Source organism: Psammomys obesus, unplaced genomic scaffold (assembly GCF_907164565.1).
Source record: "Psammomys obesus unplaced genomic scaffold, mPsaObe1.curated_primary_1811, whole genome shotgun sequence".
NCBI classification, from domain to species: Eukaryota; Metazoa; Chordata; class Mammalia; order Rodentia; family Muridae; genus Psammomys; species Psammomys obesus.
The window spans coordinates 6,027,641-6,053,919 of record NW_026592510.1 but is presented as its reverse complement, the minus strand read 5'-3'; the positions used below and the strand labels follow the sequence as shown (position 1 = coordinate 6,053,919).

The 26,279-nt window shown below is 40.9% G+C and overlaps 1 protein-coding gene across 3 annotated transcripts in view; it reads left to right on the top strand.

Annotated features, from left to right (window-relative positions):
- Positions 1–26,279, top strand: part of A1cf (APOBEC1 complementation factor) — a 78,232-nt gene that overhangs the window by 39,941 nt on the left and 12,012 nt on the right. Inside the window, exons 5-10 of one of the 3 annotated variants that reach the window (XM_055613754.1) lie at positions 5,713–5,951; positions 11,144–11,308; positions 16,422–16,519; positions 20,305–20,578; positions 22,696–22,877; positions 25,934–26,070. In XM_055613754.1, the coding sequence (XP_055469729.1) occupies positions 5,713–5,951; positions 11,144–11,308; positions 16,422–16,519; positions 20,305–20,578; positions 22,696–22,877; positions 25,934–26,070 (1,095 nt within the window). Of the gene's footprint in view, positions 1–5,712; positions 5,952–11,143; positions 11,309–16,421; positions 16,520–20,304; positions 20,579–22,671; positions 22,878–25,933; positions 26,124–26,279 lie in introns of all 3 variants that reach the window. The other 2 variants (XM_055613753.1, XM_055613755.1) reach the window with 2 other exon arrangements.

The window sequence follows — 26,279 nt, the reverse complement described above, 5'->3', positions numbered from 1 at the left end:
ATATAAGTTTAAATAAATAACTTGAAAACATTAAACCAAGGAGAGGTAGCATTTGCAGAGAGAATGCTACTGGAATTTGGTGGTTTTAAGAAAATGCTTTATGAGAAAGTAAAATTTTATCTGATATTTGGATGAAAAATTCAGTCAAGACAGTCAGACCCTAAACAAGGTTATTCAAAAAAGAGAAAAAGCAAAAAATCAAGTACAAAATTCCTAAAATTAAAATAAATTTGATGTTTATTGTGTTTGAAAGACAGGAAGAAAAATCCAGAAGGGGAAAAAGAAAAGGAAAAAAAAAAAAAAGAAAGAAAGTACAGTTGTAGAATATTATCCCTGTTGAAGAATCTGAACTTACTTATATAAAAATCTAGAATTGGAGGATAATTTTAATTGGCTTAATGTGTTTTAAAGCATTGTTATAGCTGTTGGGTACACAGTGAACTACAGCGGAGCCGGGGCTGAAAGATGGAAACCATGTCGAAGGCTTAGGCACATTTCAGATCCAGACAGGGAGTGACAGTGACTGTGTGAGAGATCTCAAGAAAAAGTTACAGAAGGTTGAGGAACTAGGCACACTGCAGAAGCTGGAAGAGGGGACAGGATGACTAGCTATATCACGTTTAACGTGTGAGTGCATTCAGAATCGGGGGGAAATAACGTGAGATTTGGGTCCATGCATCTGTGCGAGTGGGTGTGCCCTTGGGAGCAGGGGAAAGCAGGAGGCCTAGGAAGTGTTAGACACCTCAGGCGCGTGGAGGCAGGAGAAGGCGCACGGTTACAGCATTCCCACAGCATTTAAAACCATGAGACCCCAGGAGGACTCCATGTCACAAACGATGATGTATGACCAATAATCTGTTTTTTTAAGACTGTCTTTCTAAAAACACAACTTGGGACAAAACCTATAGTAAATCTTTTCTTAAAGAAAGCCCTGGGCCACCTGGGAGAACCAGTAACAGTAGTGAAACAGCAAAATCTTTAGGTCAACCAAGCTTCACTTAAGGGCCAGCAAGCAGTTGCTTCTTTGTGGCTCAATTTCATTTGTTTAAGGATTACTTTATTTTGAATTATGCATATGCCTATGTATAGGGGTGTGTGTGTGTGTGTGTGTGTGTGTGTGTGTGTGTGTGTGTATACACATGTGTGTCTGTGCCTGCATAGTCCAGAAGAGGGCATCTGATCTCCTGAGGCTGGACTTACAGGAGGTTGTGAGCCGCCCTATATGGATGCTGGGAACCAAGTTGGGTCCTTTGCAGGAACAGTACATGCTTCAAACCTTGACCCATCCCTCCAGCCCTAACTTTCATCTATAAAGTGGAGATTATATCCATTTCCCAGGTTTAATTGTAGAAATAATTCAGAGTTTGAAAACTCAATGCAGTGTTTAGAACGGAGCAGCCAAGAGATGACAAAAGTGGCCAAGGTTCAGCTCCAAGATTCAGTTCCCACATTTATCCCTTTCCTGTAATGCAGAGGAACCTTAAAATTGGCAGAATCTTAACTTTGATAAACATCGACGGAGAGGCCCCTCCTACTGTCCCTACTTCTTATAAGGAAGTACATTACATCACAAAGCATCCTCATAACCCTGAGAAGAAATTAATAACTAGCTCATTTTTTCTTAAGCTCTTTAGCTACATGAAGAATGATTGGGTGTGGCAACCTTTACTGTCCACGCTGCTCAGTTCCAAGGTTGGGTTCTAGAACAGAACGAGGAGAAGACCAAATAGGTCTCTCTCCCGACCTGCTTCTATGGACCTAAAAGCAATCTGTGTGATGTGCAGAAGACTGGATTCACCATCAGAAGACCTGGGGGACTTTTTTCCTTTGGTAAAAACCTCTGACTCCTTAGAATATCACTTCTATCCCTGCACTTAATCACATCACACAGAGATGTTAGAAACATCATACAAGAATAGTATACACTGGCAAATCTGGAAAGGGTGTTGTGAAACTATAATTTAACCTGCTTTGTTAATGTCACAGTTATAAAAAAAAAAGTCAGTTTATAATAATGAAACCACAAATGAAAACATTGCAGGGGGCTGGAGAGATAGTTCAGTGGTTAGGCACCCCTGGAGCTCTTGCAGAGGAACTGGGTTCAGCTCCCAGCATCCACGTGGAGAACAATAACTGTCTGCAACTCCAGTACCCAGGGCTCTGACCTCATCTTATGGCCTCACAGGCACCAGACACAGACACGGTACGCATACACATCTACAGGTACTCACACAGACACATAAATTAAATAAATAAATATTTTAAATAAATTATACCATTTCAAAAAGCAGTTAGATTAAGGTAGCCACTCAAACAGAATTTACATAACATATAATTTATATATATCATATATTTCATACACACACACATATGGTTTCAGGAATAGAAAGATTCCCCATTCCTTGGTCTATGAAACACATTATCAGTAAGAGCTATTCCAAAGTAACTTTTAAGTTGAAATATACATGGAATTGGCTGTGTTGGAGATTGACAGCTAGATGTATCTACTCAACCCACAGCTACCTACTGGGTCCTACCAATGCAATTGAAAATAAAGAAGATATTAAAAATAAATACCATCCTGCTACCAGGATGACTGTTCATTGGCAGTGTCCTCAGCGAATCTCACTGTCTTTTGTATAAAGCAGACAGAATTACTTATATCTCACAGGGTATCATAAAATTAACAAAGATAAGGTGCTCAAATCTCTGTACCTCAAAGGGTCAGGTGCTCTGTAAACTGACTGGGAGTGATGAGGGGGAGGGAAAATATGATAAAAATTTTTGGAAAGAGAAAGTGGCCAAGATCACAGGCAAATCTCCAATTGGAAGCCAAAGCAAGGTAAAGGCACAAAGAACCTTCACAAATTAAGGGGGTGAGATAAATTTAACACGAACTTGTCAAGGAGAGACCACAAAGCTACCTCCACGACTTCCACCCTGCCTTAATCAGTCTGCCAGAAAGAAAACCTTTCTTCCAAAAAGGAACAATAAGTTTTACTTTGCTGTCAGCCACCATTTCTCAGGGGATGGATGAGGCTATTACCCAGAAAAGACCAACAGTTATCACATCATCTTCCTCCCCATCAAATATTCACTGAGCACCCTCTAAATGCCTGGCTTCTGGAGACATTAAAATCATGTCCTTAGCTTGTGAGAAATTGTGTTTTGTCTCCAGGCAATTCTGGGAAAGGATGTTGACCAGCCATACGCATTTAGAAACTCTAGACTCTCCCCTGCTAGCAACTGATACCAGAACAGCACACTAACCACAAATAAATAAATAAAATGATCTGTAAGTAAGTGAGAGAGGTATTTGTGTTTTCCTAAGTAAAATTTAAGATACGTATAACTAGGGGCTAGAGTGTGCTTGCCTTGCATGCACAGGGCCTGGGTTTTGATCCAGGCATCACACAAGCCAGGATGGTGCTACACAATAATAATCTCAGCCCTTGAGAAAGGGGGGAGCAGAAGAATTAGTTCAAGGTCATAGCTGTCCATGTGCTGAGTTCGGAGGCATCCTGACATACATGAGCTCCCAACTGAATGAAATAACAAAACAAGCAAACAAACATAATGACAGGAAGATGGCATTATCAGCGACCCCTCCCTGAGAATCTACATTCTCTGGAGAATGTCGGGAGAGTGAGGTGGGCTTGTCAGTGCTAACTCCTGCCCTCCGTTCTTTGGCAAAGGTGAGCAATGACCAGACAGTGACCCCAGGCAGGTCAGCACACCTACCCCACAACAAAGTGCCACCAGTTTCAAGAGAATCAGCCTGGTCTCCCACTTGCCTAGAGAAAAAGACCTTTTACTCATGACCAATAAGGAGTTTTTGTTAAGGATACCTCATTCTTTTCAGTAATGTCACATTTCTTATAAAAATCCAGCCTAATGTTTAACACATATAAGATATCAAAAAGTAAATGGTAAAAAAAAAAAAAAAAAAAAAAGTTAAAACTATTCATCCACAACCCTGGTGCCTAAAATATGTTAATAGTTGATTGTGTCTGCAGATTTTCTACATATTTTTTAAAAACTGAATGGCCTCACATACTTATTCTTATAGTCTTAAATAAAAACTGAGCAGTGCAATGTAAGGTGCTTCCTAGCTGCTAGATGTTCTTCTGTGTTGCTTTTGTTAGTGGCTGTAGAGCATCCTTTAGTGTGAAAGCCCATCTTCCGTTTCCTAGAGTGTCTCATCCAGAGGCCACACTGTCCACTCATAAGAGACCTTTAAAAAGGAAAAGGCGTTTTTGTATGACCTGACAATTATTTGTTGGCACTAAGTGGTCAAGAACCAGGGGTAGAGAGGTGGCTCAGTAGCTAAGGGCACGTGTTGCTCTTGCAGTTGATCTGGACTTGGTTCCCAGCTCCCACACGATGGTTTACAACTATGATTTACACGATGGTCTAAAACTCCAGTCCCAGAGGACCCAAAACCCTCTTCTGCAACCATGCATATGGTACACATGCATACACGTGGGCCAAATACTCATACATATAAAAATAGGAAAGCGTTTTAAAAGAGCCAAGGATAATATATTACGATACACAATGAAGCAAAGGCCAGGCCAAGAATATGTCATCTCAGCAAAGCTGCCTCGGAGTATCTCTGCATCCTAAGGCCCTGCATATTTCCAGTTCAGAGGATGTTCTGACTGATGGTGACCATCTTCACACCTGCGGCTTGGGCCTCACCTGTTTGCTGGGCTCTATCCAAGAGAGGCACTGTTTAGTCAACAGTTATGTGCACTTAAAACTTGTCAATCACCTGTAACAATGAAGCCATCCTTCATCTTACTGATGGGCAACTCTGCAAAGTAGGATGAACAGAGGCCCCGGGGTCAGTTGCACCTCTCAGAATCAGTAAGACCTTAACCGAATCACTAAATTTCTTGGACTCTCAAGTTTATTGTCTAGACAATAGAAATGACACCTATTTTGCTCATCTTGCAGGCTCTTTTCTATGGGACAAATAAGGTAACATAAGAAAATCTGTTACAGACAAGAGACCATCCCCGTTTTATTTTGTTTGATTTGTGTGTGTACATGTACATCAGGAGTATAGTAATCAGTTCTAGCCTCCCAACATGTGGGTCCAGAGATGGAACTCGGATCTTCAGGCTTATTACAAGCACCTCTACCCACTGAGCCACCTTGCTGGCTATGTGTAATTTTGGTTTTATTGGGGGGAGGGCTTTTAATGGTAAATAATCAGAAGAGCTTCTTGGCCTGGTGATAGTGTACATGAATCATGAAGCGTGGCAAGCCCCAGTGGCGCAGGGGAAGAAGATGAAGTGAGGAGGAAGGCCCAGTATAGCTGTCTTGGTACTGGGACATCCCAAAGAGGTGAGAATGGGTGGCAACTGGTGAATCCACATCCAGTCTAAAGAGACCAGGGACTAACCAGTTTTTCATCTGTTTTTCTTTCTTAAAAAGTTCAGAGGTCAGGGCTGTGTATATAGCTTAGTCCCAGAATCTTTTTAGCACACGAAAGGCTCTGGTATCACAAAAAAGGCGGGGAGGGGTGTCAGTCTATATTGAAACATCTTCTGACCTCTCTAGAGAAACCACCTGTCTTTGAAAGTGTAACACATTTGCAGCGTCTATCACTGTGCTCCATTGCACACGGATTCTCACTTTTGAAAATTGCTTTCTCTCTCTCTCTCTCTCTCTCTCTCTCTCTCTCTCTCTCTCTCTCTCCCTTAGCAATGGCCGTCTCCTAGGAGTCTGTGCCAGTGTGGACAACTGCCGACTGTTTGTGGGAGGGATCCCCAAAACCAAAAAGAGAGAGGAAATCTTATCAGAGATGAAAAAGGTCACAGAAGGAGTTGTTGATGTCATAGTCTACCCAAGTGCTGCAGATAAAACCAAAAACCGGGGATTCGCCTTTGTGGAATATGAGACTCACCGCGCAGCCGCCATGGCTAGGAGGAGGTTACTGCCAGGTAAGCCTTGCTCCTGAGCAGCACTCCAAACAGACAGCAGCCAAGGCATCCACTGTTTGAGCTTTGCTGTTGGGCTGCCTTTAAGTTCTTCATCTTGCTTATTGTTCTCACAGTTGATTCAGTTCCCTAAAGATTTGTTTGTTTATTTATTTATTTATTTATTTATTTATTTATTTATTTATTTCAATTCATTCATTTTATATCCTGGCTGTAGCCCCCTCCCTCATCTCCTCCTATTTCCACCCTACCCTCCCTCCCTCTTCTCCCCCTATGCTCTTCCCCTAGTCTCCTGATACGGAAGGACCTCCTTCCATTCCATCTGACCCTAGCCTATCACGTCTCATCAGGGCTGACTGCATCATCTTCCTCTGTGGCCTGGCAAGGCTGCACCCCCCCCCCCTCAGGGGGAGGTGATCAAAGAGCTGGCCACTGAGTTCATGTCAGAGACAGCCCCTATTCGCCTTACTAGCATCCTATGGGCTACATCTGAACAGGAGGCCTAGATCCTCTTCATGCATGGTCCTTAGTTGGAGTATCTGTTTCTGCAGGCCCCCTTGAGCCCAGAATTTTTTTTAGCTCTGTTGGTCTCCTTCAGTTCTCTAAAGATTTTACAGAATTGCTTTGGAAAGTTATGCATTTGTGCATCAGAACTTTGATAGAGAACCTTCCTACAGAGAAACTTCAGCGAATTTTCTTAAAACTAAACTGTAATCCCAGCACTCAGGAAGCAGAGGCCAGAGGATCTCTGCAAGTTTGAGGCTAGCCTGGTCTACAAAGTAAGTCTAGGACAGCCAAGGCTACACAGAGAAAGTCTGTCTCGAAACAACAAAACCAAACAAGACTGAACAAATCCATCACAGGTACAGCCGCATGTAGAGTAAGTTCACGGGCTAGTTAGAACGGGACTGGGTTACCTCTCATGGTGTAGACACACGCCAGCCTGTGGAACACCATCCCAAGGACAACCAACAGACACGTTTTCATCGTGTCTCCCAGTTTCTAATGATTTCCTTCTAACTGAAGATGAGAAACGTAAACATTCTTCGTCGACACCTCTGCTCAGGCTCTCCCGCCACTCATGTGAGCACCAAGCATCAATTCATGAATTTAACAACAGCACTGGCTGGGTCAGACCAGCACATGCAAATACTCAGAGGTCCTCGGCTTACCCTAAAACACTCAGTAAAAATCAACACACTTGAGTGCCAAGATGAATTCATGTTAATGGGAGAAGCCATCTAGAGAAGTGGTTGTGAACTGTCCTACTACTGAGACCCTTTAATACAGTTCCTCCTGTTGTGGTGACCCCCAACCATAAAATTATTTCGTTACTACTTCTTAACTGTAATTTTGCTACGGTTATCAATTGTAACGTACATATCTAATATGAAAACTAGCTGATATGTGACCCCAACAGGTTGAGACCCACTTTTCTAGCGTGGCAAGTACTAGGGTACACTCCTCTTATGAAAACTACGAATGAGAGACAGGGTTGCAGGAGTGGAACACAACAAAACTCTGGATTTATTTTGCCCTCACACAAGTTTTGTTGCTCGTTCCTGTTGTTTTTAATGGAGCTGTTGGTTGGACAGGGTGCCTTGAGCTGTCATTCTATCACCCAGCTATGTCCTGGCCCTGCATACATTCTTTCAAAATTAGGCTACAAGGCATCAGACATCACTGTTTTAGGAGACTCCCTCCCCGTCGTCTTCTTTTCTTCACCTCCTCTGATTCTCCACATCACCTCTCTCCCCCCCCCAGCCTTTTGTCCACTCTCACGTCACACGTGTCCTTTTGCCCTACTCATCCTCCTTGCCGCTTTTTTTAAACCTCCTCTTGGTTTTGTCTCTAGGTTGTCTACTCTACCCACATTTACACCCACTCACAGACGCATGCATACACATTCCGAGCTGGGATCCACAGGGGGAAGGAAAAACACGGTTCGTGTCACTCTGACTTTGAGTCCCTCTATTTAAAACCACACGTCCCAGATTTCATCTCTGTTGCTGTGATGGGATACTGACCAAAATCAACTGGGGCTGGAAAGGATTCATTTGGCTTACAGATTTCCACAGTCCGTCAAAGACAGAATCCTGGAGACAGAAATGGAAGCAGAACACACTTCATATCTGTACACACTTTCGTTTTCCATCCACCTGTTGATGGACATCGAGGCTGAGTCTTGTTCCTTGATATCGCGAATAAAACAGCAATGAACATGTCGAATATGGAGTCCTTTCAGTATATACCTAGGAGTGTTGTAGCTGGATAAAATGATAGTTCTCTAAGGTTTTTTGAGAAGCCCCCACGGTGACTTCCATAATGGTTATTCTAGTGTGCATTCCCATCAGCAGTGAATAAGGCTTCCTCTTTCTCACATTCTTGCCAGCTTTCACTGTCCAGTTTCTTGATGTTAGCCATTCCAGTGGTACCTCAAAGTAGTTGTAATACACATGTTCCTGGTCCTAGGGATGTTGAACACTTTTAAAAATACTTACTGGCCAGTTTGGTTTTGTTGATTTTGTCCTTTGAGAATTGTCTGTTCATTAGCACTTTTGTTCATTGGCAATTTGGGGGAGAGTTTAAATTTTGCAGCTTTCTTTACAAATCTTGAGCAGCTTTCTGAAGTGTAGCTGGTGACGATTTTGACCATCCTGTGGGCTGCAATGTTCACTCTGCTGACAGTGTCTTTTTCCATGCAGAAACTTCTCAATTTCCTGTGGTCCCATTTGGGCATTCTGGGGCCAATTCCTGAGCCACTGTAGCTCTGTTCAGAAAGTTCTTGCATACTCTTGAGGTGTACGCCTTATATTTTCCTCCAGCAGTTTCAGGTTTGTTTTGTTGTTTGTTTGTTTTGAGACAAGGTTTTTCTGTGCAGCCTTGACTGTCCTCGATTCACTTTGTAGACCAGAATGTCCTCAAATTCCCAGAGATCCACCTGCCTCTGCCTCCCCGAGTGATGGGATTACAGGCATGTGCCACCACGTCCAGCTCAGTTTCAGGTTTTAAATTAAGGTCTTTGATCCAGTTTAAGTTGATATTTTTTTTGTATAGGAAGAAAGAGACTGATCTAATTTCATTCTTCCAAATATCCATTTTTTCCATCACCACTTATTGAACAGGCTTTCTTTCCTTATCCACCCCTGCCCCCGCCCTGCCACTGCTTGTCTTTGGCCTCTTTGTCAACAATTAGTTATTAATGGGTTTGTCACTTTATTTCTGGCTCATGAATTCCTGCACATATTCTTAAGTAAAGAAACAAAACAGTATTAGGGATACTCCTCCAAAAATGTTCAACATTTAGAGATAGCTTCCAAGTTGAGTAAGATTGTGTTAGACCCAAAAACTGCTGAATTTAGTGAAGTGATGGATGCCTTTCCATGTTGATGCTTTTTCATAGTGTTCTAGATAGTGGCCAAGTCTTCTGAGTCAAGGGCACAGACAAGGAGCGTTCTTAGCCTCTTCATGACCTGGACTTAATCTTTTCCATTTCATTTAGTTTTGTCCACCACTGTGCATCAGGTGTGTGCCTGGTGCCTGTGGAGCCAGAAGAGGGTGCTAGATCTCCTCAAATTGGAGGTAACAGACAGTTGTGAGCCATTGTGTAGGTTTTCAGAGTTGAGTGCATGCAGAAGAGCAGCAAATGCTCTTAACTGTTGAGTTATCTCTCCGGGCCCAGCTTACTGTTTTCATATGGTTTAGAGTAAAGGCCAAATTTCTACGGGTGGATTAGGATACCCACTCTACCCAGTAATTGTTTTAAAATCTTGTTATTTAGCACAGCCTGACCTCAAACTTGAGCGTCTCCTGCCTCCACCTCACAAGTACCATTATGCCCGACACTGATGGCCCTAGAGCTATTAAAGAGACTGCACTTTTTGTTTGTACGCTCTTGACACCTCTGCCAAAGATCATGATTGATTTGTTTGCTTGTTTGGTTGTTGTTTGTTTTTTGAGAGAGTTTCTCTGTGTAGCCCCAGCTGTCCTGAAACTCTCTGTAGACCACGCTGGCCTTGAACTCACATCAATCCTCCTGCCTCTGCTTCCCAAGAGCTGGGATTAAAGGTGTGTGCCACCACAACAGACCATGGTTGACTTTTAAGGAATAAAAGGATGGGTATTTGTTTCCCCTGTGTAATGATTATACAAATAAATCCTTCGCAACACTAATTTTGTTCTGTGCTTTCTAAGAGATAGATACAGCTTGCTTCCATTTTCCATGGAATTTGGAAATTGAGTTGATTTCTCATCCTTATCCCACCACTTCAACATGGAACCTCCAGGAATGTGGTTTCAGAGTGGCAAAAACCAAAAGGGAGAGAGTACTAAAGGGAAATTACTGTTAACTGGCCCACTTGGAAGCTCTGAAATTAGGCGATACCCCCTCCTTTCACAAGGTCATGATGAGAAAGAACGAAGAGGCTCATGGGAAAAACACAGTACAGTGAGAAATATCCCATGAGTTACCACTGTAGGGGTACAGGAACGCGTGTTGACTCGGATAACAACTTCTTTTTTAAGACGAGTTAAATTTCTCGTCACCAACTTTTTTCTTGGTCTTCTCTGAACTGGGGTTTTTAAAAATATGTTTTCTCCAAGTTCTCACATTGCCTGTATATTCAGACAGAAGATGTGAAAGGGACACGGTTGGTCTGAACCCTGGATCAAGTATGAGGGACTGAGAACAAAGAATGCTTGGCCCCACCTACCCTCCCTCATTTGTGTAAGTCTCAGTGGTGGTGTCTGGCTAATAGATAACACATTCCAACTTCAAAGGATGCTGTCCGAGCAGCCTTTTAATGCTTCACGGAGTCAGACTCTGTGTCTGGAGTCCTAAATCCACCCTTTGCCTTTCTCCCCTTTTATTTTTCTCACCTTAAAGACTACCTCCCCCTTGTAAAAGCTGTCTTGAGAGTCAAACATGCTCGCCACTTCCTCACTTCTTCTCCATTTGCAACCACATCCTACTTCCCTTTACATTCAATCATTATGATAAGCCACCAGTCGCACGGAAGTCTGTTCTGTCCAACTATTGCATCATTTGAATGTCTTAAAATCAATAATAATCTTTTTTAGTGGTCTTAGTCATTTAAGTCCTTAACGGTCAGTTCACTTTAGGAGACCATCAGCATGAGCTGAGATGATGTCCTGATTTCTAAATAATTAATCATTCTTCGGATCATCGTCAACAGGAAGAATCCAGTTGTGGGGACATCCAATTGCAGTAGACTGGGCAGAGCCAGAAATTGAAGTTGATGAAGACACGATGTCTTCAGTGAAAATCCTGTATGTAAGAAACCTCATGTTGTCTACCTCGGAAGAGATGATTGAAAAAGAATTCAACAGTATTAAACCAGGTAGGACACACGCATAATTACTTCTTCAGAGTGTACTTTAAAAGCACTTGTGCCAGAGACCATTATCCATAACTTTAAAGAGAATAGTTTTATTTAGTCCCTTCTCCTAATCGATCTGGTGTTACTCAGTTATTTTTCCATTTGGGGATCAGAAAGATACACACGGTCCTACAGCATTTAGGAATATTACGATTTGGATTTGTATTTACCTGTCTAGTTATTTAACGAATATGCATTACCTCTGCTAAATTAAATTCTGCCAGTACTTACTCTATTTAGCTCCTGTGTCCCTAGACCTTCAGACTAAGAACTGAGTAAATATTTACTGTGCTAATGATGCCTGTTTCTTACTGGAGGTCTAACCACTAATACAAGGTTTCCCAACCTCTTTGCAACTGACGTTTTGGAGCAAATCATCCTTGGTGGATTTCAGAGTATTGAGCAACGTGCAAGGTCCATGCCTACTTCATGCCAGCTCTAGCAACCTGTCCCAGGTGACAGCCAAAAGCATCTCTAGTCATTTCTATTCGTATGTCTGGAAATGAACTCAGCCACACCAGCCTATGTTTATCATAGGAACATCTTCTCATAACTGAGAATTTCTTGGGCTTCTGGCAAATTCTATAGGAAGCTAACAAGCATGGGTTGTGGTGCTGTCATGCTAAGCCTCCTGACAGTATTCATACTCTCAGACTCTCTGTTTCCGACCGCAAGTAGATATGATATTACATGTATAGTAGGATGATACACATATAATTTTTCTCTACAGATAATTGTCAGCACTATTATTTTTTTCCCTTTAGATTTCTCAAATATTTGTCTTCCTTCAGCCTCAAGAGCTCTGCCTTCCTTGGCATTTAGTATCATGGCGTGGCTACATACCAACAGCTGTGGATTCATAGCTAATACAGAAACTACAAAAGAAAAAAAAAATTCCACTAGAATTAGAGTGGGCGTGTTCACATCACATGTCCTTGATTCATCACAATGGCCCTATCGTGGAGGTTCCTTCATGGTGTCTATTATTTCCTATAACTCGAAAAACAGCGTTTGGAGTAGTTAAATAGTCACACAGCTAGCAGCTGGCAGACCCCATATTTAACAACTTCATGAACCCCCACATCCATCCTCATTCCATTCACTCACTCATTCATGCAGCTGCTGTCCCTGCAGTAGCTCCAACATGCCACACACTGTGGGAGGAATTAACAGATGTGATCTCTGTGTGGAAGGAATTTACAGAGAAGTAATAGCTCTTGGAATGCAGAGAAAAGCCGTATTTAAGAGAAGTCACTCGTAGATGCGAGCTGAAGGCCAATGGGGTCGTGCCGGGCTAGGAACTTGTACTTATGTTGTTTCCATTCTCAGTTAGGTTCTGTTTTTCCCAGAGTGAATAATACTTTCCCATCCAACTAAAATGATGCTTTTTGGTTTTGAAAGAGCTTAGAATGAGAAACTGCCAAAAAAGACTGATTCTTCTTACAGCGAATGATTATCAGCCTGGTCTGCACATTTAAGATAGATGTGCCTAGACTCTAGTACACTAGACACTGTAAGAAAATAATGATGATAGCCTGTTCATTCTCTCCCGCATCCTCTCTTCTCCCCTTTTACCCCCACGGCTCCAGCCACTACCACCCCCAGAATTACTGTTTTATCCTTATTTTCAGCTTAAAACATTTCCAACAATTCTAGGGCACTTCTTGGACCAATGGCACATCCCTCGGTACTCTGTAAGGATGTGAATGATGTGTATCCTATCCTGCTTCACCTTCTGCAAGAGAATATGAACAGCTAGCAGAGATATGACCTATGGAGAGAAGAAAATTAAAGCCACAAATTTATCTTTCCTTACAGGGCTCCAGTGTATTAAGATTATATTAGAAAACTTTGTGGAAAGAGAAAGATAATATTAAATTTTTCTTTAAAAGGTTTTGGGTTTTCGGAGAAACCTTAGTATTCATTGAAAATCTGATTTTGTATATCATCTAAACCATGACCTGTCCTAGAAAAATGCTGCATCGATGCTCTGGAAAGCAAAGGACAATCGCCACAGAGACCTCAGGCCATCGTTGTTTTGTTCCCATGTAGCCTCGGGCATCTGCTGGAGTTCTAAGTATGGTCATTCTATGAAATCTGATTTCTTAAACAGTTCAGCGGCAGCAGAATCACACGAAGGGCTGAAGAAAAAAAAAAAAAAACACAGATTGTTTACCCCATCTGGTTAAGTCCACAAATTTTTATTTCTGAAGTTCCCACGTGAAGCTAATGCTACTGAATAAGGGACTACGCTTTGAGCCCGTTTTTCTAATTCCTGTGTTAGGATCACAGATCCAGTTCTTCTTTACTGGTGGACAATCCATGAATATTGATTACTAAGAAGGAGGATATTAAAGTAAGGCATGTGTTCACTGCTATACTACAGAAGCTAGTCAATAACCATATGTGCTGGCTCTTGTGTGGTCTCTAAGTAGGGTTGGATCTGGGTAATACCGAGATGAAAGAAATTCATGTTGTACTATTTAAACCCCTGTTTTCTAATTTATTTTTTGTGCTCAGATTTTCACGAATGAAGCTGTCCATGAGCAGGTGTGTTTGAAAAAGACATAATGTGTCCTAAAAAAAAAGGCATAATGATTTCAATATTAGCAAGAATTTCAGAGCACCCAAATCCATTATCAACATAAATGCCACATAACTAATAGGAGCGATGGCAGCATATGAAGATTGACTAATAATATACTGTTTCTGTATGTGTTTAAAGAAAGACTAGTTCTGGTATCTTTGCCACTAAACAAGAAGTAAGTAAAGACGATATCTTGCTTCTTGGGAAACTAGAGATCAGGGAGAGCAGAGTGGCGTGGAAGGACTGAGGCCATCTGGGATGACTCCTCAGTTCTCATATACCAAGACAAGCCATGGAATGGAGCCATTGTGTCACTCCATCCAACACTGACGGGATGAGGAGGATGGCCTAAAAGCTCAGTTAATTATATGCCCCATGCTTCACGGGCTCACATGCCATTATTTAATTTTCTCAGTCTGGTCAGATAGTTTTGTTCTGTATAATTATTGTCATAAGAAGCTAAGGGCTGAATAGTAAGGGGAGAGAGAAGAGTACTATTGCAATGTTTTTAAATTATTCTGAGATTAAATGTCTCTCATTGTCCCAAAGGAAGGTAATTCACAGTCACTGAACCATGGGGAACATGGGAGCTCTAAACGCTAAAGTGACCCTGAATCTGAGAAAACAACTGAAGTCTGATAGGGAAAGGATTTTCTCCTCTTCCTAGTCTTCCTGAGAATAGCCTTATGTCATATTGACTCTGAGAACCACGGGTAAGTAAAGAAAAACTAGCCTCTCAAAAAGACACCAGGTTAATGGAAGCTGGAGCATAACCAGTGTGCTCAAGTGCTGGTGAAACAGGTTTCCCTTAACCACCTCCTAAGGAAAAAAGTTCCTCTAGAAAACTGAGTGAGCAACAGTATATTTAAAAGACAACATTAAGCATCTTTGTGCAACTGCTTTGTTTTTACCTGATACCATCAATATGTATAGCAGTTTTTCTACATGAAAATAGGGGAAGTTGCTTTCTGGATGCTTTTACACAACAGTTTTCTGTAAAACTAACTTGACTAATCTTTATAAAAAAAATACATCAATTAAAATGTTTTCATTCTTGGGGCAGGAAGAGAAAATTCAATGGTAAAAGCACATGTGAGTCTGATCTCTTTAAAGACTCAATGGATTTGGTATAAATGAATCAAATTTAATCATTTCTGAGAAAATGACTCTTGCTTTATTTTGCTGTTTCTAAAGTAGTATAGCTGGTGTCTTTATAGAAAACCCTTCTTCATATGCTTAAATTCTTCTGTATGAAGAAACTACTTAGAATTATCTAACTAGGATTATCTAACTTTTTCCAACCTTTCCATACTAGAGACAGAAATTATCTTAGATTTCAGACGTTCTTTCAGAAGCAAGATTTTTTTTAATTTAAGGGTATTAATTAAAAGTATAGAACATATGATTGTAGCTATGTGCTGTGTGAATTATAAATCCCCTTTTGTTGGAACCATGGCCTCCTCATATTTATATAAAAGAAAAATTAAACAGAAATTAGCACAGAGCATTGCTAAAATCTTCCCTAAATCCAAGTTTCTTTTGTAGAAAATAGAATAGTGTATTTTCTGGGAAGTGGGAGTAACATTTCTAATGGTCATGAGTTAGTCTTTGCCTCAGGCTTCGGCAGTGTCCAGGTTCAGACTGCATTGACATCATGCTCATCTACCAGCATGATGACCTTGAGAAAAACCTTTGTCCAGTAAAGAATATGTCACAGACACCCATCAGATTCTCCATGTGTCCAGAGCTCCCTTCTCTTGCCAGCATACTTGGATGGATACTTCACCACAGGACATGGGATCAGGCATTCCAAGCAGCCACACTAACCCAGACTGGGGGTTGGGAGGGCAGGGGAGTAGCGAATACTCCTGGGGTGAAATTTGACCGATGGGGATAGGCTGGTAAATTATTCCTTCTCTCATGCCCGTGAATTATTGCACAGCATTGTTTTTTCTCCACAACAGTGTCTTGGGGAAGACTTCAGTGGCCAGTTGATAACACCTGCCTCTCCTCTCCTGGTAGCATGCAGTAACTCCCTGTTCACACTACCTCACTCTAGATCCACTTGCATTTTCTTACTCCTACACCTTGCTTTGAACCTCCCAAATAGAAACAGTATATTAGAGTAAATGAGTTAACTGTATGTATATAGATGACCCTAACTGAGCTCAAGTCAATTTAATAACACTTTACCTTGTACGGAGTATTATTATCTTTTATGTTTCTTACCATATCTATCTTTACATCTTCTTACTAAGGTGTCATTCTTACTCTTAAATGTCTTAAAATCTGTGACTTCTGAAACATAATTCATAACTATTTATAATAAACCAGATTATAAATATTTTCATGGCAAGCAAAAGCTGATGTAGACTATAAGGAATTCTAAACCTCAACACACAAAAGAGCCTCTCAGTATGCTTACCCCCTTGGAAACTAATCAGACCACTGTCTCCAGTTTGCTAACGGTGCTGCTGGCATCTACAGGTGCTGTGGAACGGGTGAAGAAGATCCGAGACTACGCGTTTGTGCATTTCAGTAAGCGAGAAGATGCACTTGAAGCTATGAAAGCTTTAAATGGCAAGGTAATTCAGGAGGAAAGAAAATACACACAGATTCCACCATGTTTGGCAGGGGCACGCTATACCAAAGAATTATCTCAGGAGTTCATGTCACCCCAGCTTTCCCCATTGTTGGCAGAGAACCTGCCATCCTTTTGGAGATGCATAATATAGAAATAACAGGAAAAAAATTGGAGAACAAAGAGGTGGCTGGGTAGTAAATCTTAATAATTATTTTTTCTGATTTGAACAAGTCACTGGCCTCAATTTTCCTGAGAAGGGGTTAAAGTTTTTCAAGGTATTTCCCGTCTTGTTAAGTGTCCTCTTGTTGTGAAGAGGCACCGTGACCAAGACAGCTCTTATAAAAAGAAAGCAGTTAATTGGGGTCTTGCTTACAGTTTCAGAGGTGAGTCCATTGTTATCATGACAGGAAACATCCAGCTGGCAGGCAGGCAGGCTGCTTTACATGAGAGTACCTGCGAGCTTTGCATGCTGATGTGCAGGCATCAGACAAAGAGAGAAGCTGAGCCTGGTGTGGGCTTTTGAAACCTCAAGGCCTACCCCCAGCAACACACCTCCTCCAACAAAGCCACACTCCTAATTTTTCCAGTTCATCAACAAGGGACTAAACACAAAAACATGTGCCCATGGGGGACATTCTCATTCAACCACCGTATCCCCCAAGTTCCAATTATATCTAATTACTGCACTTTATAATGCAGTCATTTATGGACCATTATTCAGAAAAGAATGTCAAGATGGCTGTCATTCTGACATCAGTATTTGATCATCCCAACATGGGGGCTTATAATTCCTCTCTTTGCCAAGAGTAGAGTCTGGGAGAAAATCAACTTCTGTATTCCTACGGCTCATTTGACTACTGAAACCTAGGTATTTACAGTAATCAAATAAACACTAAAACATCTATGGGCCACTGATCTGCTAGTGATGTCCAAGATGAAAAATTAATCAAAGCAAAGATGCTTGTCAAAGGGCTAAGAGTCTAGAGAACTAAGTCAGGGCCACAAGCACCTTTGCAACATAGTCAGTTCAAGGTTATCAGGAGACATTTAAAAGTAGAAAGTTCAGATAAAGAAGAGGGTCATCAGCATTCAGAAAACCATCATGGACATATATACAAAACATCATGGATAATATATAAAAGAGCCTACGAAAACTGGATATACTTTCAAAAAGTAAATTATGGCCAGGAGAGTCTGTCTTTGTGGCAAAATGTAAGATTATCAAGAGAAAATCTGAGAACAGCAAATTGGGTTAGAGCACAATGCACAGGAGATTGTTCTGCCCAATGAGTCTTCCATCAGTCCAGGTACCAGTAGACAGTGGGTAGCAAGAAATTCACTCCAGAAATGTGAGAAAATGGGAGATTCAAAAACACAGTGTCAGAGGCCAGAGCTCATAGACTTCTGGCAGTAAAAGCACAAGAGAAGGAGCTCTGGGGAGACGGTAGAAAACTAAAATGATGCCAAGCTGTGGAGACCAGGTCCCTTTGAAAGGAACACTGAACTAGAATCAAACAACCGCGAATCTGCTGGGTCTTATCTGAAAGGTCTTTGGTCAAGGCATACGATGGGTCCAAGATGACCTCTCAAGGAGGGAGCCAGGAAAACATACCCTAAATTTATCCTTGTTTCATTTCCTATCCTCATATTCAGGGTTCCTCATTGGCCAAATCCAACGACAGTTCAGAGAGCCCAGGGGCCCTGAAGAGGAACTTATGTAGAACAATCCCCAGAATGCAGGCAGGATGGACATTGGTGGGAACTGGATCTAAAGGAAAGGGGAAAGGCTTCCCAGCACAGAGTCTTTCAGACACAGGGAAGCCTGGGGCAGGGGCAGCCTCAGGGACCTTCAACGTTCTCAAGTCCTGTAGGGGAAAAAGAGGTGACTCTGAAGCATAAAGGAAAAAAAACTACAAAGTAAAATCAATTCATATTTAAATGGACACTAGGACAGAACTTTATTCTTTCAATGATTACTAAGTTTGTATCATAAAAAGGTCACTACTTCAAAAACAATTTTTAAATTAGCTGTCTCTTTATAAACATGTCTGAATGTACATGGTGTCTACTGAGAAGGCCCAGCATTCATAAACCCAGTGCTAGATAACATAAGGAAATAATGCCAGTGGAGAAGTGTTCAAGTTAGCATCAGAATTTGTAAGGAAGGGAGGCTTTGTTTTGGCTCAAAGTTTAAAAGTGCTGGTCCATCATGTTGGGGAAGGCATGGGGATGAGAGAGTCTTTTCTTTTTCTGACTTACTGACAGAAAGAATGGCATTCACTCTAACAGTCTCTATGCCAAGACTAACTGTCATTCAAGTGGTCGTTTTATGTTGGGATGTTTTCATAAGCACATACTGAATCTTAGTGAATCTACAGAAAAAAATATTAACAAACGAGTAATGAAAAATACTTTTTTTCCATGACAAAATCTTATATTGCTTTTGTACTTGTCAATCACCTTGAATGTAATGCTTTCTTCCAAAGCAGCTTGAGGTGATGGAAGGAGGATGAGCTGGCCAGTCACACTGTACCCAGTCAGGAGGCTCAGTTATTATTTACACCTACACATTTTTATAACAATGTTTACAAATATGTAGCTAAATATGTATTTTCTATTACTAGCAAATACTGTTAACTGCTATGTTTAAGCATAACGCTAAAAAAAAAAAAAAAAAAAAAAAAGTAGTTTTCCTAGGCTGCTTAGCACACCTACAGGTATTTTTATTTACTAGACAAAGTTAGAACTTGGAGATCATTCATAAGATAGTGATCATATTACAATTTAAGGAGACCAGTGAAATGGCACAGTGTGGCTAGCAAGATGGCTAGCTCTAAGATGCTTGTACGGAGCCCGATGGTCTGATTTCAATCCCCAGAACTATTATGGTAGACAGAGAATTGTTCTCTGACCTCCAGACACAGGCTTTTTTTTTCTTCTTCTGGTATTGCAATAATTCTCTTAATTTATCTTCTTTTTAAAAATTAATTAATTAACTAATTAATTAGGGTTTTTAAGATAGAGAGGACATCTCTTTGTAGTCCTGGCTGTCCAGAGACTCACTATACAGATCAGGCTGGCCCCAAACTCACAGAGATCCTCCTGTCTACTTTCCTAGTGATGGGATTGAAAGTGCAGGGAATCTTATGAAAGAAGGGGCAGATAGGATGAAAGAAGGGGCAGATAGGAAGACCTGGAGGGGACAGGAGCTCCACAAAAAGAGCAACTGATCTAAAAAATCTTGGCACAGGGATCTTTTCTGAGACTGATACTCCAACCAAGGACCATGCATGGAGACAACCTAGAATCCCTGCACAGCTGCCCATGGCAACTGTGGGTACCCTACTAAGGGGAAGAGGGACTGTCTCTGACATGAACTCAATGGCTCTTTGAGATCACCTCCCTCTGAGGGGGTTGGCAGCCTTACCAGGCCACAGAGGAACATAATGCAGCCAGTCCTGACGAGACCTGATAGGCTAGGTTCAGAGGGAAGGGGAGGAGGACCTCCCCTATCAGTGAACTTGGGGGGAGGCATAGGAGGAGATGAGGGAAGGAGGGTGGAATTAGGAGGGGATGTGGAAGGGGGCTACAGAAGGGATACAAAGTGAATAAACTGTCATTTGTAAAAATTAATTAATTAATTAATTAATTAATCTGAAAAATCCTTAAAATAAAAAAAGGAATTGCAAGTCAGCAGTAGACATTCAGCAAACGGTAGACACATTGTGTGACACCGAGTTGTCAGAATGGCTTCTCAACTTGTCTTTTCCTTGCTCTCTGCAACAGGTGCTGGATGGTTCCCCAATTGAAGTGACCTTGGCCAAGCCAGTGGATAAGGACAGTTATGTTAGGTACACAAGGGGTACAGGTGGCAGGAACACCGTGTTGCAAGGAGAATACACCTACCCTCTCAGCCACGTTTATGACCCTACCACAACCTACCTTGGAGCTCCTGTCTTCTACACCCCCCAAGCCTACGCAGCCATTCCAAGTCTTCATTTCCCAGCTACCAAAGGACATCTCAGCAACAGGGCTCTCATCCGGGCCCCATCTGTCAGAGGTAACACTAGCTCTGATCTTTTCACAACTCCTAAATTCCAAATGATTGATAAAATACAGTTCAAATGAACTATAAGCTATAGTCCAGAAGCCTTGTACAGATTGGATGGATTCGTTGGGAGAAAAAGACTAGAAAACTGTTTGTTAAAAATCAAACATGTCAGTACCTCTTGTTTTATAGGGAACACTTTTGTTTTGTTTTGTTTTCACATTACAACTGGTTATTGAAAAATATTTGTCGGCACATGGAGTGAATGTGAAGGATCTACAAATCAGATCCTTGCGTGGGCCCATAAAGTATGCGCAGAATGCAACCTAGCTCTGTAACCATTGCTCTGTCGTCCCGTTTGTCTGCGTGTCGGTGACGAGGACTTATTAGCAGCCTGATTCCAGGCAGAGCTTCCAGGGTCTGCCTCTGCTTCCTGAGTGCTCCAGTGGCAGATGTGCACCACATAGAGCTACATGTGATAACTTTGAAAAGGCCAAACTATTAAGAAAAATAATGTTCCTTTAGTATACAGGAGACTAAATAAATTAAAAATAGAAAAAAAAAAAAAAAAAAAACAAATTAGATCTCACTGCCAGACTATATTTTATGTTTAAATGTTACACATAGTCTCTGTTTAAGCAGGTTTCTAAGCTCAGTAAAGTCAATTCATATAAATATGTGAAGCCAGTTTGTCTCTGCCTTATGGTAGCTCTTTTTTTTTTTTTTAACAAACCAATCTTTTTTTTATTTTTATTTTTTACTGGTTTTTTTTTTCCCTTTTTTTTAAAAGATGTATTTCTTTTATATACACTGTTCTGCTTACATGTAGGCCTGTAGGCCAGAAGAGGGCACCAGATTTCATTATAGATGGTTGTGAGCCATCATGTGGTTCCTGGGAATTGAACTCAGGACCTTTGGAAAAGCAGTCAGTGCTCTTAACCTCTGAGCCATCTCTCCACCCCTTATGGTATCTCTTACTGTAGTTTTTCTTGGTTATAACTAACATCATCTGGTTTCCAATCCTATTTTTCTCATATGACAGCAATCTGGAAAATAGGAACAAATGATGTATTTAAATCCACTCTTACATATAGCTTAGAATAGGCCCATCCAGATTATTTTGAAAATGATTACCAAACTGTGTTGCATTATTTTTCAGGAAAAAAAAAAAATACATTGAGCATCTTAAGACCTCTTCAAGAACTTTTAAAGTTCTATGCTCACAATACAATCCTCCCTACCAAAATTGCAATGTAAAAGTAATAATCAAGATTTTATTCAAAAAACTTTCTGTATTTTGTACAAATTATGTCATTGAGACACCATGCATTTATATACAATATATCATCAACCAATCCATATGTCTTACATCTTATCAGCCAGTTGTGATGTAGAAAAAAAAGCAAACTCCACTCCAAGAAAAAAAAATAATACATAGTATTAACAAAAATGTAATCAATGAATAATATCTATGGGTGAAAACTGATCAACTTAATGGGTTATTCCTTTATGTCACCAATAGAAAATCAACATAGTGATGCAGAATCAAAAAGAATCTATGTGTGAAACTCAACAGAAACTTAAGCCTCACATCAGCAGTGCATAAGAGAGTGTGGTGAACTTTAACAAAAAAAAAAAAATGCTTTCTAAATGTTTTTCTGATGACTCACCAGGGAAGCCATAATCAGATTTATTTCTGACTTACTGGCAGAGTAGCATTCACTGTAATAGTCTCTATCCCAGACTAACTATAATTCAAGTGGTCATATTATGTTGGGATGTTTTAATAAGTACATACTGAACCTCGGTGATTGCACAAAAAGCATTAATAAAAGGTAATAAAAATAGTTTTCTCTGACAAAATTTTAAGTAGCTCTGTACTTATCCATCTCCATGAAGGAACTGCTTCCTTCCAAAGCTTTAAGGAAGCAGGAATCTACAATGAGCCTTACCTAATGTTGAGTTTCATTACATTTGAATCTTAAGTTATCTGTCCAACCTCAGGGCGGTAATCAGTGTGACTTGGGCTAACTTTTCTATTACAGTAAGATTCAGGGTGATTTTCTGGTGGTTTGATTCAGTTTAATGCCTTCTTACATTCCTAGAAATTTACATGAATGTCCCTGTAGGGGCTGCGGGAGTGAGAGGACTGGGCGGCCGTGGGTATTTGGCATACACAGGCCTGGGTCGTGGATACCAGGTCAAAGGAGACAAGCGAGAAGACAAACTCTATGACCTTCTTCCTGGGATGGAGCTCACCCCGATGAATACTGTCTCTTTAAAACCACAAGGAATCAAACCTGCTCCTCAGGTAGGTACTATCACGCCAGAGGTAGTTAAGTCGGGCCAGGGACCATCGTTCAAATGATTTGAGTTGCTCCTACCCTTCTGTGGCAATCAGCTTAAGATACTCAGGGGGCTGCCGAGGCTGGCTGCCACTCTGGCACTAAAATGACCTTCATTTTGTTTCATCACAATCCAGCAAAATGAAAAACAAACAGACAAAAGCCTGAAAAAATGCCAACCAAAATCCTAAATGAAAATAAAATGAAGCAAAGACCCCAGCTCAGAATAAACTGCCATTAAGGCAGGTTGGCCGACAACCAAAGAGAAGAGGGACTCATAGCCGAGAACCCTAAGTAGGCTGTTTAGGACTTTTCTTGGAAAGACGGCATTACAAGAACAACATCAATGGACGTGCCAAAGTGGATGGGTAAAAAGTCCCCTAGACCTCAACCTCCAAAGGGAACTATAGGCAACTGAGGAGGGCTGAGGTAAAGCTGAGAGCAGGGATGTAGCCTTTCCCAGGGAAGAGAAGATAAATTGGTTGCCCAGTGTCAAGTATGAAAACATACATACAAGTAACATCATTCAGGCAAACCTGGTTATTTAGGAATATATACATATATAACATATGTATATACACATACATACATGCACCAACAATTAATGAAAAGGGGGTCATGAATTAGAAGGAGAGTGGGAAAGGTCGTGGGAAGCTTGGGAGGGAGGAAAGGGAAAGAGAAATGTTGTAATTATATTATAATCTCAAAAATGAAAAAAAAAGATAAAGAGAGAACATTCCATCATAGAACCTAGGTAAATCCTTAACTATAAAATGTCATCAGCCATATGAAGTCTTCCACAATGTCCTTTACCGGGCAGTGTAATGATGGTAACTGTGTCATGATCGTAATTGCTATTTGCTTTCATTTCACAGTCTGTGTTTCCATGATTCTGTACAGCCGTTGGGTTTTTTTATTAGTGGAAACTGAAAGTTATAAAGGTTGCTTCAATAGGGAAACTAAATACTGTGTTTGAAAAACTAAAACAAAACAGACGAGGTCCCTGTTAAGCCCAGCTTATCCCAATGCTGTGTATCACACCTTGCACCCTCTGAAGCCATGTTGGCTGAATGGCTACAGATACAGTCTGTGGAGTCTCAGGGAAACATCCCTGCTTTCAGGAGGAAGGTAGAAGTCCAACTTGGGAAAAAAGAAATCGCCTCAGGACTATAACCAAGGAGCAAACACGCTATCGAAAAGCTTTCCCTGAGAATGGAAGCAGGGGTATTGTCAGTGTTTTCCTTTTATATGCTTTTAAGTAATGTTTCTTTAAAATCTACTCAGGCAATCAAAAATAAATAAATAAACAAATAAATAATCAGAAGAATGTTTATTACAGTGATAAACAGGAATCGATTGAAAAATTACATGTATTAAACGTCTCGAGTGTAGCATGTTTGTTAGACACTAGAGATGCCAGCATGAATATAACAAAAATTCTTGCAATCATAAATCACATGGCAACCCAGTGGGATAATACTGACACATAAAGAGATAATTATAATGAAATCAGGTAAGTGTCATGGTGAAAACAGTCCTTCGGAGCACAACTCACTGCTTATTCACTAAACACGGGTGAGAAGTTGGCAATAATGAATGAGAGATATTTAATTAATATGTGGTGCCACCCCAGCCAATATGGCTGGAGACTAACCACCACAGTACAGGTGGAAATCGCCAACCAGCAGACAGGGCTCAAGAACTGCCCTGCCCTGCCCTGCCCAACCAGCACTGCATAAGCCATTCCCCTCGGTATGTTTGCTAAATTGGCGTAAATGGGCAGTCAGCCTATCTAGCAGCAAAAGCTGGCTGCTATTGCTCAGGAATCTCAAAATGGTTCTTTGTAAATGCTGGAAGATACTACTAAGAGCTTTTAATAGTCGAAAAAAATAAGCTCAATTTCAAATTAATAAACTGGAAAATGTCATGAGAGGCAGCCGCTAGGTTAACATGAGAACAATGAGCTAGAAGGCTCCAGATACCCGAAGGCCATTGTTCCGTTGCACCATTCTTTGCTCAGCCTCAAGCCCTGTTTGATACAGATACTAAATCTGCTATATGAATGGAGGGTCAGGACCAAAGAAAGCCACATTTAGGGTAAAGTAACCATGAATCTTTTGTGAAAACATTCAGTTTAGGGTAATTACATCAGTGAAAAAGCAAACATGCAGATGGAAAACGAAAACAGACTGTCATAAAAATAGTGAAAATAGCACATTGCCAAGTAAATTTAAAAAAAAAAAAAAAACACCACTGTGAATACCTATTCGTGTTTATTAATACATACTGCCCCAAGGGCTGGAAGGATGGCTCAGTGGTTAAGAACACTTGCTGCTCTTGCAGAGGGTACATGTCAGGCTCCTGACAGCCGTATCATGGCTCACGACTGTCTGCAACTCCAGTTCCAGACTGGTGCCCTCTACTGGCCCCTCAGGGCACCGCGCGTGTGATGTGCATACATACAGGAAAAACTCACACACTTAAAACAAGAACAAGTGAAATAAGGTGAGAAAATAAATGCAAACCCATAGACCTGATTTTTCAAAAATGTGAAGTTAAAAAAAAAAACTATATCAAATGGCAAGAAGCTAAGATAGGTTCTCAGGTTAACTGTCCTAAGCCACTATGAACAGAACGAGGGCTTGAGTGGAAATAAGAGGCAAACCCACCCACACAGTGCTACAACCCCAACTTACTAAAAACAGAAACAAACACACGCAAAAAAAAAATGTGAATTGAGCGCTTAGCAATATATGCATACATGGATTAAATGTACTAATGGATTAAAATGAAACTGCTAGAGTAAATGGTGTGAAAATGATTTTACGAACTATAATAAATGTTCACTGTTTAAATGGAGTTCAGACTGAGTTCAACTTAAATTTTATGAGTCATTACACCATGGGACATTTTCCCTCTTCTGTTAGTTGATACCGAAGTTCAGAGCTGAAAGCCTAAAAGCTGCAGAAGTCATGCAAATGTGACATTTGAGGGAGAAATCTTTTTTTTTTTTCTTTTGTAGATATTAGAAGAAATCTGTCAGAAAAATAACTGGGGACAGCCAGTGTACCAGCTGCATTCTGCCATTGGACAAGACCAAAGACAGTTATTCCTGTACAAAGTAACTATCCCGGCGCTGGCCAGCCAGAATCCTGCGATGTGCGTACCTTCTCCAAGCTCCTGGTAACAGAGCTTTCAGAAGAGATGAGCCTGTGCGTTAAGTGTATTTGATCATTACTAGAATGCCAAGCCTGCTACCTACTCCTTTGTAATTAAATGAAAACTCAAGGTGCCCAGCTGGTACATATCCACCAGCTGTTAGACTGGCATCCACAAGCCCCAAAGTTTCATGCAGAGTGAAGATCCTA